Below are 15,763 nucleotides of genomic sequence, written 5' to 3' on the forward strand. Positions count from 1 at the left end.
CAGGGTTCAGCCTTGTCCTTCAGGGAAAGGACGCAGTTTAACATGGCCCAGGGGAAGGGCTGAGTCCAGAAGTTCTGAGTGTGAGCCTCAAAGGTCCCCTCCCTCTGTGCAGTCAGGCCACACCACTGCTCAGAAAATCACAGCCAGGACACCCCTACTTCCTCAGCACCGCACCAGCACTATGGACGTCCCCTCCCCTGTGCTCCTCCTGGGAGCTGGAAAGCCCCAACCGCACACTGCAGTGCACAGAAATCTGACATAGACAATATTCTTAAATATTTCCCCATTTATATCAAACCAGCGACAACATACACCACAAAATTGATATAGCGACTTTAGTGCAGACTTCACGCCAGATTTAACAGTCTCTTCACGGACTCTTTGTACTGAGTGAGGTTTGCCTCGTTCTCGCCCTCGTTCTTCAGCTGGACAACGGACTTCCGGTAATCCTCAACCTCTCTGGTCCCCAGCAGCTCGTCCCTGCTTGGCGCCGCACCACTCTCTGCAGCTCTCATCTGCAGCAGGGTTCGGAGAGCGTTGTTCTCTGAGGAGCTATTTTCCCACACGTACTCTTCCATGTCTTCCTCTGTCTTATTTTTTTCCCATTCTTCAGTTTTCTGAAAGAAAAAGAAAAGTTGAGAACTCCAGGAAATGCTATCAAATGATAAAGCTCCCCTGCTTGCTGGTTCCGGGCCCATCTACACTATGCGGTGACAGGTGACAGGTGACAGGCCAGCCTCAGCCTCAGGAAGGCCACACTCGTCCAGGACACCAGCTCCAGCTTCACATATGCACCGCTCCGCCCACAGGCGCCTCTCCTCAGACAGAAAGCTCTCTGGCAGGCGGCTGTCCCTAAGTTACCAGAGGTTCCCTTCTGCAATCTCTGCTCTGGTGCTGTCCTGGGGGACGCGGTGGGACAGCCTCCCGGTCCTGAACCACAGCCCATCAACAACTCCCCACACAGCTATGGTGGCCTTGAACTTCTGATTTCCTGCTGCTGCCTCCCAGAGTTGGGATTGCGGGTGTCTGATGCCAGATCACTGATATCTCACCTTACTAATGTATTATCTTTCTGACATGGGACTGACAGGGAAGATAAAGCCCATGATAGTTAAATCAGGAAGTGGGGAACACATCTGGATGCACGCGCGCGCGCACACACACACGCCCCGTCCGGAATGGTTGTTGCTGTTTCAATGTTCTGGTCTTGCACTGGCACTGGTGTTGTGTTGCCTTGTCACCTAAGGCACAGGGCAGTGCAGACACAGCCAACTGGAAGGACCGAGAAGCTACAGGGGCCAGATGTGCTCATGTCCACCTTTAATCCCCACACTCAGGCGGTGAGACAGGCCAGCCAGGGCCTGTGAGTTTACATGGTGAGACCACCCCGTAAACTGCTCCGCCCTCAGGCTTTGGCCTATTTTTTAGGAAGCACATCTCTTTGAAATGGTCTCTATTTAAGAAGCACAAATACAAAATCTTACAAAAATTACTTTTTAAAAAAAAAAGCAAATTTCATTGTCTCTTCCTTGTCTTTTTCTCTGGTCTTGAACTTGCAACCTTGTCTCAGGTGCCCAAATGCTGGGATATGAGTGTGTGTTGTCCGACCTAGCTCCAACTGCTACTTTAAAACAAGATGCAGCAGGTCACAGCAGGTGCAGGTTTGCAGCCACCCCAGCAGCTACACTGCAGATTAGATTCCAAGGACTCCACAGACGTGAACTCCTGGCTGTGGATTACAGACTCCAGGAGAACTACACAGATGTAAACTGCAAGAACATGGAAAGGGCCTTCTGTAAACTCAGCGGCCACTTCCTTCCTCAGAACACTTCCTATTCTGCACATTAAGAGTGGAGTTCGCTTTATTCAAAGGGACCCTGACGCTGAGGTATGAACCAGGGCTTGCAAGCCAGACCAGATTTGGGGAGCTACATGAACAACTGGCTTTAGTTCCGGGCTGCTTATAGGATGCTGCAAGTCAGGACCAGGCTTCTAACAAGCACAGTGAAATCTCCTATAATATCACAGTGCTGAGGAGTCAAGTCCTCCTGCCTGCTGGATCATGAAGCTGTCAGCAGAAGGCCAAGGCCAGCCTGGGCTCACAGTCAGATAGCAAAACAATGAACAGACTGGAGCGGTGGCTCGGTGGTTAGAGACACACACAGCTCTTCTAGATGGCCTGAGTCTGGTTCTCAGCACCCATATACAGGAGCTCACAAGAGTCTGAAAAGCAATTCCACCTCTGAGGTCTGAAGACACTGCATTTATGCACACACCCACACACAGACACACCCACACACAGACATATCCATACACACACACACACACAGACCCGCACACAGACACACATATACACACAGACACACCCAAACACAGACATACCCACATAGACACACCCCTACATACACACCCACACCCATACACAGACAGACCCGCACACAGACACACATATACAGACACACCCAAACACAGACCAACCCACATACAGACACACCCATACACACAGACACTCACACACAGACATACACAGACACAATTTAAGATAAAATAAAGCCTTTTTAAAATATGAAAAAAAGACAGCATTTGGCACACAAACAACACCAACAGAAAGAAAATGCTGTTAATAATCACAGGACAATCACAGGATGGCCTCAAACCCATGGCAATCCACCTGGCTTCAGCTCCCACGTTACAGAGTCGACTGGGACACTCAACTCACACTCATCCTGAAGGAAATCCTAGATAGTAATCATGTCACTGGCAGTAGTACAGTATTTTTCTTCACGACAAAGGCTATTTTAACAGTTATAAGGTCAACGCCATTATTATATTGGTCTAAGTTCACAACAGCTGACCTAAGCCAGCCTTCACTCAACCCACCAGCAGGCAGTGTGCTGTGTGCAGATCCTGGTTCACAGGTGGGAATCCTCCTGCCTGTGTAGCCACAGTGGCAGGAAAAGCCAGGCTGAAGTAGCACACAGTGTCTGGAGCTGAAGGCAAGCAGAGACTTGACTTCACAGTTTCAGTTTCCCCTCTCTCCTCCGCCACACAGCCCCCATCAACTTCACAACAGTCAAGGCCACTTAGTGCTATGAACTTTCCTCTTAGCACTGCTTTCAGTGTTCCATAGGTTTGGCTATGTTGTGTCTTCGTTTTCATTGAATTCATGGAAGACTTTATTTCTTTCTTTATTCTTCCTTGACCCAAGGGTGCTTCAGCAGTTGACTGTTCAGTTTCCATGAGTTTGTAGGCTTTCTGGGGGTAGTATTGTTGTTAAATTCTAGCTTTACTCCATGGTGCTCTGATAAGACACAGGTGGTTACTCCAATTTTTTTGTATGTGTGGATGTTTGCTTTGTTACTCAATTATGTGATCAATTTTCAAAAAGGTTCCATGAGGTGCTGAGAAGGTATATTCTTTCCTGTTTGGGTGGATTGTTCTATAGATGTCTGTTAAGTCCATTTGATTCATTACATGTGTTAGTTCTCTTATTTCTCTATTAAGTTTCTGTCTGGTTGATCTGTCCATTGGTGACAGAGGAGTGTTGAAATCTACTATTAGTGTGTGGGGATTGATGTGTGATTCGAGCTTTAGTAATGTTTCTTTTACATATGTGGGTGCTTTTATATTAGGGGCATAGATATTCAGAACTGAGACTTTATCTTGATGAACTGTTCCTGTTATGAGTATAAAGTGTCCTTCTCCATCTCTTCTGATTAATTTTAGTTTGAAATAAATTTTGTTAGATACTGGTATAGCCACACACACTTGTTTCTCAGATCTGTTTGATTGGAAAACCTTTTCCCAACCCTTTATTCTGAGGTAGTGTCTGTCTTTGAGGTTGAGGTGTGTTTCTTGTAAACAGCAGAATGCTGGATCCTGTTTTTGTATCCAATTCTCTTAACCTGTGCCTTTTTATAGGTGAATCGAATCCATTGATATTAAGTGATATTAATGACCAGTGGTTGTTAACTCTCGTTATTTTGTGGTGTAGTGTTTGTGTTTCCCTTCTTTGAGTTGTGTTGGTGGAGGGTTATCAGATGTCTATGCTATTGTGGGTGTTGTCAGCTTCCTTGGGTTGAGATTTTCCTTCCAGTACTTTCTGTAAAGCTGGGTTTGTGGATACGTATTGTTTAAATCTGTTTTTGTCATGGAATATCTTGTTTTCTCAATCAATGGTTAAAAAAAGCTTTGCTGGGCATAGCAGTCTAGGCTTGCATCCATGGTCTCTTAGTGTCTGCAGCACATTTATCCAAGACCTTCTGGTTTTCATGGTTTCCATTGAGAAGTCAGGAAATTTTGGTAGGTTTCCCTTTATATGTTACCTGACCTTTTTCCTTTGCAGCTCTTAAAATTCTTTCTTTATTCTGTATGTTTTGTGTTTTGATTATTATATGGCGAGGGGCTGTTTTTGTTTTGTTTTTTGATCCAGTCTATTTGGTGTTCTGTAAGCTTCTTGTACCTCCATAGGGATACCCTTCTTTAGGTTGGGGAAGTTTTCTTCTATAATTTTGTTGAATATATTTTCTAGGCCTTTGAGCTGGAATTCTTCTCCTTCTTCTACCCCTATTATTCTTAGGTTTGGTCTTTTCATGGTATCCCAGATTTCCTGGATGTTTTGTGTTAAGAATTTGTTGAATTTGATGTTTTCTTTGTTCAATGAGTCTATTTCCTCTATAGTATCTTCAGCGCCTGAGAGTCTTGTATTCTGTTGCTTATGCTTGTCTCTGTAGTTCCTGTTCATTTACCCAGATTTTCCATATCCAGCCTTCCCTCAGTTTGTGTTTTATTACCTCCATTTCGGTCTTCAGGTCTTGAACTGTTTCCATTACCTGTTTGATTGCTTTTCTTTGGTTTTCTTGGGTATCTTTGAGGGATTAATTTCTTCTAACTTTTTGTTTGTTTTCTCTTCCATTTCTTTTTTTTTTAAATTTATTTATTTATTTTGTATATAATATTCTGTCTGTGTGTATGCCTGCAGGCCAGAAGGGGTACCAGACCCTATTACAAATGGTTGTGAGCCACCATGTGGTTGCAGGGAATTGAACTCAGGACCTTTGGAAAAGTAGGCAATGCTCTTAACCTCTGAGCCATCTCTCCGGCCCCCTCTCTTCCATTTCTTTAAGGGAGTTTCTCACTTCCTGTTTAAGGGTCCTCATCATTTTCATAATGTACGTTTAAAGTTGTTTTCTTCTACTTCTTCTGGGTTAGGGTGTTCAAGTCTTCCTGTTGCATGTTTGCTGAATTCTGGTGTTACCATGTTGCTTTTCAGGATGTTGGAGGAATTCTTGCATTGGCACCTACCCATCTCTTCCTTCAAATGAGGCCGGTAATGTCTTGGCATCTTGGTCCAATCTTTGCCTTGGCTGACTGAGTACTTGGGAGTTTTTCTTGGTATGCCCTCTCTTAGGTCCCCTCAGCACTGGGGCAGGCTGTGCTGCAAAGTTCCAAGGAAAAGAGTGGGCTTGGGGGCAAGGTGGGATGGAGTGAAGAAAGCCAGAAGCAGGAACACACCCCACTGGATGGCCAGAAAAGCTTAGAGAATTGGGGGGGGCCTAGATTCTGTCCCCCTGGGAAGGTCCCAGAGAGTGGGACTTCTGGCTGTCCAGGCGCGTGGCTACTGACTCACCTCTCTGGTCCCTCCTATGATCTGTTTTAATAAGTTTTTTTAAAATTTGTATATTAGCACTCAGATTAGCCAATTTTTTTAGTAGTACAACAAAAATTATAAAACCGATAGTTTACAATTGATATTACATAAATCCCATCTAAATTAGTTATCCCCATTTTCAAACCGTCCGCATATTACCATACAGAGACCTAACTCGCTCTATTGTAATAGTGTTTCCCAATTTTTAATGTGGGGAAAAACTCTGTTTTAACTGACTCCCCCTTTAGGACTCCCCAGTTGTCTCACCAAATCTGCTGACAGTGACGGTGAAATGTGAGGTGCACCCCATCTGAGCGGAGAGCACAGGCAGTGGACAGTCTGGCAGAAACAGCAGAGAGTGGCAGCCCCAGGAGAGAGGGTCTAGGGGAAGCTGGCGACCCAGATCCACGGGAGAGGGAGCCTGAAAAACGCACATGGGACTGTGCAGAAGAAGCACGCGTGGCAGGAGCCGCCTCATGGCAGAGCCAGCAGTTTGGGTGGGGGAAGTCCGGTGGCGTCTGGAGCCCAGGTGGCAGCTTGAGACTGCTGCAGAGCGGCTCCAACAGGAAAATCCAGCTCACTCAGAGGCTTGGAGAAAAAAGAAAAGAAAACCTAGCTGGTGGGGCGGTGACTCCAGCAGGAGCCCCGCGTGCAGCTCTGGCATGTGACAAAGGCTGCAAAACTACAGGCAAGCGCTGGGCACCAATTGTTGTGTGAATTCTAATTGGTCTTGGTAATAAAAACCTGGAGTCAGCCATCAGGGTAAATGCAGAGAGACAAAAGGCCAGCATCATAGCCGACTCTTGCTAACTCCTCAGCCAAAAAAGGGCCAAACTCCTGTCTCCTCCCGCCTTACAGTCCTCTCTCCACTCAGCTTGTACAGAGCTGCAGACCCCAAATGTTAACTAGGGAGGCTAGCTCCACCCTCTGATCTTCGGGCAAGCTTTGTTAGCACACCAACAAAATATCACCACACTCCATACCATAGCACGCCACACTAGCCATACCACACGAATTCCTTGGGTGATCAAGAATCCCACTATAAGCTAACCTCACCAGTGGCTGCCCTGCAGAGAACCTGAGTTTGTTTCCCAGGCACTCATACAGTAGCTCACAACTCGGAGTAATTCCAGTTCTAGGGATCTGAAACCCTCTCTTCTGACCTCCAAGGACATCATGCATGCATGTGGTGCTCACACACAGATGCAGGCAAACACTCATGCACATAAAATAAAATAATTAAAAAAAAACAAAAGAAAAACTGGTGATTTAGGCAGAGCTAGGGCACATTATAGATACTTATTTTAATACCTCCTCCATTTATATTCAATATAACATCTATGTGTATAACACACATATGCACAAATACACACACACAACCTACCTCCTTTTTTCTCCCTGCCTGACCACAACCTCAGAAGCAACAACTTTCCATCCCATGTGACCCTATTTACCTTCCCAGCTGGCTCCATCATCCACTTACTAATTCACTCAATAAATCTTATGAGCCTTCGGCTGTGCCAGGCACTGTGCTCCCCCAGTGCTTCGTCCAATGGGAGGCCTGATGGTGAGCAGGCGCCCTGCAAAGGACCAGAACCCCAGCAGGGAGATGCATTCATACAGGTCAGCAGTCAAGAGAGTCCGGAGCCAGGCGGGGCAAAGCAGCACGGCCGCGGCCATGGCTACTAGGAGACTCGCTCCACACCGTGCGCTGCTTCAGGGTTCACCACTGTTCACTCACTGACCTCTCACACAGCCCTGTGAGTTACAGCTATTATCATCATCTGTTTTACAGACCAGGAAACTCAAGCCCAGAGCAATTAAATAATTTCCCCAAAACCACAATGGGCCTCCGTGGTGGAACAGCATGTTCTAAGGAACACAGAGACCTGGTGGGAAGAATCTCAGCGCACAGGGATAACTTGACTTGAACCTAATATCTGTCTCCTTTGTAAGCACAAATTCAACACAGAGAGCATGCTATGTAGTGAACGCAGGGTCAGCACACTCTGCAGCAACAGAAGTAGCTGCTGCCTACACAGATCTGCACCTCCTGCCGCTGTGTTCACAACCCTCGTTGACGAGGACATGACTCACAGTAATATTCCACTATTCATGATGACAAGGACACTGCTGTCCTACATGAGGGAAGACAGTTTAGCCATTAAGACAACCTCAGATGGCAAGGTGGCTCAGTAGGTCAAGGTCCTTGCTGTCAAGCCAAGCCTGCGGACCTGAGTTCAATCCCTGGGTCCATGGCAAGGAAAGAACTGACTCCCAAGGTTATCCTTTGACTTCTACGGGGCACACAGATGAAACGTGTGCATCACACACACAAAGTAAACACTGTAATTTATAGCTACAAAACAGAGAATTTGAAAAAATTCTTAATAGATAAGAAGTAAAAAATATAAAATCCTGCCAATTAGTTCAGCTGCCAAGGCTAAATTTTAACTGCATACGTCAAGGAGTTCACGTCAATGTGGACCAGTTTTCAAAGCATTTCACTGAAGACCGTGTGTGCCAGACACTGTGCTAGACGCTGGGAAACAGGAGTGAGACTATCCTTGCCCCCTCAAGTTGGACAGCCAGCTCCCAGTAACGATATGGAGATTTACTATTGATTATAAAGGCTTGGCCACAGCTCAGGCTTGTCACTAACTAGCTCTTACAACTTAAACCAACCCATTTCTAATAATCTACATATTGCCATATGGCTCGTGGCTTTACCTGTCCTCCAGCATGTCTGCCTTTCTCCTTTCCAGCACCCTGTGTCTGGCTGTCTCACCTCTACCTCCTGTCTAGCTAATGGCCGTTTAGCTTTTTTTCAATATTCCCAAGCGCCTAGTAATCAAGAGTCTCAGTGCTGAGAAGGACACACTACGGAGTTAGACTTGACATGAAGCCACGGGAAACCTATCATGAAGGGGTACAAGACAGAGACAAAATGGAAGGCAACGACGGGACCAATGAGGAGGCTGCGGCAGTGGTCCAGGTGAGGGACAAGATGACCCACTGGGGCAGAAATGAAGGTGGGAAACAGCCACTAGACACAGGAAGAAGAGAACAGATTAACTCTCAGGCGATGTTTCAGCTCTTGGAGGGAAAGAAAAGCAGGGCTTAGCTCAGTGAGCAGTGGAGGAAAGGCCTTGCCTCTAGGCATCACTGATGCTTCCACCTGACATCCAAACTCCTGCGTGACAAAATCTCCATCCTCCTGCCCACACTTCTGACCATGCTCTCAGCCCTGACACTCGTCAAGTACAAAGGCTCTCTTTGGAGAGGCTAGCCTTCTAATCGGTTTCCTTATTCAATGAGATAATGAACAGTCAGGGCTCCCATCAGAAAGGCTGCAGAGCCTCTGAATCTGTGCTACGGAGTCAGAAGCTGCAGGACCGCACAGGTGAGGCTGACACAGACCCAGGTGACAGACTGCGGAGACAGGCAAAGGGTAGCACATCCCAGGTTGTATTTTAGCTCTGATCACCAAGGATATTGGGAGTCAAAGAATAAATTCAGCTGCAGTTCAGGGCTGGGTTCCTCTGCTCTAGGTCTAAACTTCTCAGATAAGAAACAAGCAGTTGTAATAAAACAGCTTCCAGCCCTGTCTTTCAGGTCAGCACCAGGGTAAAGGGTGGCCCATATTAAATGCTCTGTGCTAAAACAGAAAAAAAAAATGTTGCTTTGAAACACTTTCAAAACAGGGAGCTGCTCCTCTGTACTTCCGGGCTTACTTTGTTAAACCAAAGGGCTTACTAGAAACAGTGGGGGTTGATGGTGGGAGGGACAAGGGGAGGGGAAGAAGGAGAGGACTAGGGCATTAAGACCACATACCCCCCCCACATGCTGTTTTTGTTTGTTTGTTTTTTTTTGTTTTTTCAAGACAGGGTTTCTCTGTAGCTTTGGAGCCTGTCCTGGAACTAGCTCTGTAGACCAGGCTGGTCTCTGCCTCCCAAGCACTGGGATTAAAGGCGTGCATCACCGACCAGCGACCACCCAGCTACATCCCCTTTTCTAACCAACAGTGGAACTGGTTGGGAAGATGCTGAAGGTGAGACCAACTCCTAGGAGAGGAAATAACAGCTGAGCACCAGGCCCGGCATCAGACCCAGCACGAAAGCACCCCAGCCTCTAGTGCTTTAGTCACAGGGTCACCTTCTTAATGGATTCTCATCCCACGTCAAGGGCTGCACTGGGGCTAAAGTAATCAACAGGTCTGCAGAGACTCCAGCCGTGACCCTAAGAGAGGAGGGACGGCAGGAACTGAACCTGTTCAGACCTCTTTTGCATGCTTCTAGTTCAACGCAGACTTCCTTCTTACTGCAAGTATTTACAGTAAGGTCCCCTTTACAGTGAACTCTCTTGATGAGTATAAAGCGATCTTTTAGGGGTGGGGTTGTAGTTCAGCTAGCAGAAAGGCTGGGCTTGCTCCCAACACCTCACACAAACACCAGCTTAGAGACAGCATGATTTTTAAAGGTAGGTGGTGTTTTGGCAATAAGACCACAGTGACACCTGGGGAAAGAGCCTGGCAGCAGAGCACTTGCCTAACTTTCTGGAAGCCCCACGCTCAACACCCAGTGTTAAAACACAACCTGTATAGTAAGGTGAGATCCACACAGGACCCATGTTTGAGGCAGCTCAGGGTCAGCTCCCGGCCCCCACGCCCCCCTGGCCTGGCGCTGGCACTCAGCCTGCCTCTATGCAAGGCCCTCAGTCTTCCTCCCCTTGTGGAGCGCCAACACACATCACACTGCTCAGGGAAACAGCGGGTTCTGCAGTCAGTCAGAGAGCAGTTCAGATGCGTGTTCCAGCCTAACTTCAGGATACAGAACTCTGTCAAGTTAAATGTAGGCTGCTCACAGGAATTCGTAATAAAGGTACTTTAAATTCTAGGAAAAAATTTCAATTTAGTATTTTTAACTAATTATTGCAGTTACTGAGAGTTTATAATTTGCTAGGTATTACAAAAAATTCTCTCCATTCAGAAGGAAAGCTAGTGGCCATGGAGCAAGTCACAGGACCAAGGCTAGAACCCAAGTCTGCATGGCTCCACATGCTGAAGGCTGGATCCACAGCACTTCAGACTGAAACAACAACACAAGGTTAGCGTGTCTGAGGACACTCTGTCATCACCGCCAGCACTCAAAGAATGTTGTTTTGTGTCGTCTCCACTGACTGAGGATGACTCGGCACTGCTATCGTTAACCTGTCTGACTGGACGCAGCAAACATCCTGATCCTGAAGTCTAGATGAGCACATTCCAGAAGCAGTCTCCAAAGAACTCTAAAAAGCCAAGGGATAGTCATGTCTGCGCACCAAGAGTACAGAGGCCCTAGACGCTGAATCAAACACCAGGTGGCAACATCGGTTTCAAGTCTGAATTCCAAGCTGGTGAAGGAAAACAGAATTCAATTCAGTAAAACCTTCCCAGAGCCCGGCAAAGCTCCACAGCCTCAGCACTTCAGCATGTCTTCCCTGATGCGGCCTGCTCAGGAAGGATCGAATGCCAATTTTAATATCGGAATTCTTTAATTACAGCTGTTTAAGACAGTTATGCATGGCTAGGTACTCCGGCACCAAAGCGGTTAGTATGAAAGAATGAAAGGCTTCTTGCATGAGCCCAGAGTACAGCCTTGCTGGATCGTACGTCACAGAACCACAGGAAGAAGCCGGCAAGTCAACTTCCACTGGATTTATGGGCGCCTGTCGTTTCCTCCGCGAATTCACTTCACAAGCAGCTGGCAGAGTAAGTGACTCTAAACTGGCTGGCTTTATTGTTTGTTATTAACTATTTCAACAGCAGCTATGGACCTGAAGCTAATTCAAGCATGTTCTCGGTTCAAAGGGAACTTAATTATCTCAAGCCAATGGCAGTTCTCCATCCATAGACAGGAAAGAGATTAACTGCTACCATAATGACATTCCCAAAGCTAGGCTATAGAGCACAGAGGATCGCGGCAGAGAACCCTGCAGAGAAAAGAGCCGCAGGCTGGGTTTGTTACTAATCTTGCAGAGAACCCTGCAGAGAAAAGAGCCACAGGCTGACTTGTTACTAATCTTGCAATGAAGCTTTGTTTCCCTTCCACTAGCCACTCACTCCTGTTAAACCTCATCACTGTCAGTAGCAATGAAAACGTAATGAGCATCTGGAAACGGTGGCTTGGGCTCACCCATCACCCCTGAGGGTCGCCACTCAGAAGCCACCACATCTCTCACTCAGTGAACTGAGGGCTTTTCCACCACGGCTTCCACCCTGCTGCATGTCTAAGAGCAGCGCACGACAGGCACAGGCCTGTACCACCAGCACCGAGGAGCCCGAGGCAGGTCGAATGAACCACCTCACGATCTCCACACACATTTCCTACACACCTGCAGTACGGCACACACGCACACACTTACCCACGACTCGTGATACAGGACTGTGAGGAGATACAGTGCGTAGTCATAGTTCTGTCTCTTCAGAGGGCATCTTTAAGGAGAGGAGAGGTCAAAGTTTTAGCATACAGATAATTCACAAGACATTCTAAAGTCAACAGGTAGAATTCTTTGCATTTTATCTGCCTTAGGGAAATTCTGTGCTGAGAATATTCAGGATAGCCGGACTTGACGACACCCCTAGGAGGCAAGGGAGGTGGATCTCTGTGAGTTTGCGCCAGCCTGGTCTACAGAGTGAGTTCTAGGCTAGTCAGGATGACATAGTGAGACACTGTCTTCAGAGAGAGCGAGAGAGAATATTCAGGATATTAAATACTGCTGTTATTTCTATCTTGGCTCTCATCATTACTGGGGTTATTTGAACATCGTTAGCTTTAAGTTACTTTAAACATGGCACGCCCAAAAAATTCTCTTTACCATCTCAGAGCCAGGCAAACAGCACCTGGCCATTTGAAAAGCAGGACAGACAAGGCTGGGGAATCAGGTCCGCTGAGAAGAGCACTGGCTGCTGGTGCAGAGGACCAGGGTCAGGTCCCAACACTCAGATGGCAGTTCACAAACCCATCTGTAATTTTAGTTCCAGGGGATCTGATGCTCTCTTCTGGCCTCCATGGCCACTGCATACATGCAGGCAAAATATTCATATAAATAAAATAGAAATAAATCTTTAAAAAAAAAGCAGATGCTGATTCTTTCAAGAATGAGCTGTACTGCATGTCTACTGCTGCTAACATTCCAAAATCAAGTAAAACTTCCTATGAGAATAGGACAATAAGACAGAAAGACTAACAACCACTCCGATCTCTTTAAAGTACAAAATAAAAGCCTCATGTGGCTTCTTTAAGTCTTTTAACTCTTCATAGCTGCCAGCTTAAACGATATAACTGGATAAACGACAGATATGATCATCGATAGAAAAAGGAGCATTATCAGATGGTGTACATGTACACACAACTGCACAGAGGCACAAGTGCGCACACACACACACTAAAGAACACTAGTCTGTGAGGCTCTACCCACCTGTCTGTGGTGATAGTGAGCACATCGGTGCTCTTGCAATACCGCTCTCCCACAAGTTTTATAAGTTTCTTCTTTGCATGGTCGTCTAAATTCAAACTGGAAAGTTTAACCTTAAAAATACAAGAAAAGAATATGTACAAAACATCATATAATTTGTTTAATGAAGAAAGGCCGCACTGCTATTTAAATCAACACTAAGCTCACAAAAACAAAACTCGCCCAACTTCTCTGTAGGCAGCCAGCAGTCAGCAAAGCACACAACCCAGCGTTACTCTCGGAAAGCGGAAAGGCAAAGCTGACGCGGTAGGCACGCACCGCAGGATAGACACCCAGCTGTGAGAAGCACTAACGGAAGAAACCCAATCTCTGTCAGTGCGCTGGACACTCAGATAGCACAGACCTAGGCACTCCCGACCTCTCCGCCATAAGAGCAGGTTACTGCATGGCTGTAACTGGTCCAGCAATGGAAATAGCACCCGGCCTGTAAACGCCCCAGGAGGCCAGAACATCACCCAGGGAAGAGTCAGCTTTCTTCAGAAGCTAACATTGGCTCCACGGCTGGTAGGAGCTTGTCTGGCAGGCAGGCAAAGTGCTGACTGGCACGGAGCCCTAACCACCAAGCCTGGTGACCTGAGCTCCACCATCAGACCCACACGGCAGAATGAGAAAACAGACTTCCGCAGTTGTCCTTGGCCACCACAGAAGGACGGATACACAGAAGGATGGACACACACATACACACACACACATACACAAATGAATACATTTTTTTGTTTGTTTGTTTTTTAAGACAGGGACTCTGAGTAGCTATGGAACCAGTACTGGAAGTTGCTTGAACTCAGAGACCCACCCACCTGTCTCTGCCTCCCGAGTGCTGGGATTAAAGGTGTGCACCACCACCGCCTGGCTCAAACACAATTTTTTAAAGGATATAGGGGCTGCCTAGAAAAAACATTTTCTCTCCCTCATCTCCGTAACGCCTTTTGGCAAACAGGGGATTAAAGCGCTATCTGGCATACATCAGGCACGCACTCAGCCAGTAGCTATACTCCTAGCTCAGAGTCTTTTCTCTAAAGGGCGACTCTGTAGCTCAGTGGAGGAGTGTCTGCTGTGCACATCCGCAGGGTCTCAGGTACAATCCCCAGCAAGGCCAAGAGAGAAACGCTATTTCTAGTTCTACCGGAACATGTAAGAGACAGTGAGTTTAATCTTTCTGTGTGCTGAGACAGAACCTAGGAAAACTGTACTCACTATATAGCCCGAGTGCCTCAGGCTTGAGACTGCCACCCTAGCCTCCTCAGTGCGAGGATCACAGGCCTGTGCCACCAGGCCACTTCTGAACTGGATTATTTACAGGCTGTTCTCAGAGCATCTGGAGTTTCAAGATGCTCTGGTACAGGAGTGGTTCTCAGTGTACTGGCTTTCAGTTCCACTTCCCATGGAGTTAGTCTTCCTGAAGACACACTGGGGAATACAGAACTGAATGAGAACTCTTTAGTTCACAGAGAATTGTGTCAAGGGTTAAGGTATTAACTAGAGATAGGTAAGTCTGACATTAGAATATAGTTCAATATACTATATAACTATTTTTTGTTATTATAATAAAATTTCTAAAGGTGATTGATGTGGGATTCCCCTCTGCATGCTGTGATTACCATTGGTGAATAACGAAACTGCTTGGGCCTGAGCAGGGAATAGAGGCAGGCGGGGAAAACTAAGCTGAATCCTGGGAGAAAGGAGGTGGAGTCAGAAAGAAGCCATGTAGCCCCACTGGGGACAGACACTGGAACTTTATCCAGTAAACCATGGCTATGTGGTAACACACAGATTAATAGTAATGGGTTAAATTAAGCTGTAGAGTTAGCCAATAAGAAGCTAGAGCTAATGGGCCAAGCGGTGACTGAAATAATACAGTTTCTGTGTGGTTATTTCAGGGCTGAGCAGCTGAGAAGCAACATGTGGCCTCCCATCAACAGTTGATCAACTTTATAAAGAAACAGGTTTATTCATCTGCAGTTCTGGGGGTGCAAGGACATGCCACTGGCCCTGTAGGAAGGAACAACCACATCCCAAGACAGGGAGCCAAGACAGCATCTCAGGCTTAGCTTCTCTACTAGCAGCTTGCTCTGTAAAGAACTAACCCAGATCTCACAAGCATTGTCAGTCCCTCCCTCCCCAGGAGGGTCCCCCACGACTTAAGAACTTCCACAGGTCCCAGTTCATCACTGCCACATTGAACACCAAGCTCCCAAAACCCAAGTCTTCAGGGACAGGTGGCAACCATATGCCTGCCACAGCAAGCATAGTTTGTTCTCTGGAAGGCATCAGGAGTAAGAAGGAACTGAAACCTCAGGAAGAAGAAAAGAGGCTAAGCAGGATTCTCAGATTCTACCATCTTCATCTCTTAGTTCGGTAACCCTGGCCTCTTCTCCCGACACCACTGCACACAGCTTATTTCATTTCTCCACCGAATTACATACAACCTTTGCGGGGAGAACACTGACTACTCTATTCTCGGCAATAGTGGAGGTGTTTGGTAAATTAACATATAAAGTTTAAAAAGAAAGGAACTGAGTCATGGTGCATGCCCACACCCCAGCAGTTAGGAGGATCTCAAGTTCAAGACAGCTGGGGTTCCACAGTGAGACCCTGTCT

At 46.7% G+C, this 15,763-nt stretch overlaps 1 protein-coding gene across 1 annotated transcript in view; it reads right to left on the reverse strand.

The window, feature by feature from the left end:
• Positions 1–321: 321 nt before the first annotated feature.
• The window catches only part of Mrps35 (mitochondrial ribosomal protein S35), a 35,351-nt gene continuing 19,909 nt past the window's right edge, over positions 322–15,763 (reverse strand). The window contains exons 6-8 of the mRNA XM_075982240.1: positions 13,109–13,218; positions 12,053–12,122; positions 322–617 (exon numbers count right to left, since the gene is read on the reverse strand). Of these exons, the coding sequence (XP_075838355.1) occupies positions 348–617; positions 12,053–12,122; positions 13,109–13,218 (450 nt within the window). The 3' untranslated portion in view covers positions 322–347. The remainder of the gene's footprint in view (positions 618–12,052; positions 12,123–13,108; positions 13,219–15,763) is intronic.

Source organism: Microtus pennsylvanicus, chromosome 8 (genome assembly GCF_037038515.1).
Source record: "Microtus pennsylvanicus isolate mMicPen1 chromosome 8, mMicPen1.hap1, whole genome shotgun sequence".
In the NCBI taxonomy this organism is placed as follows: domain Eukaryota; kingdom Metazoa; phylum Chordata; class Mammalia; order Rodentia; family Cricetidae; genus Microtus; species Microtus pennsylvanicus.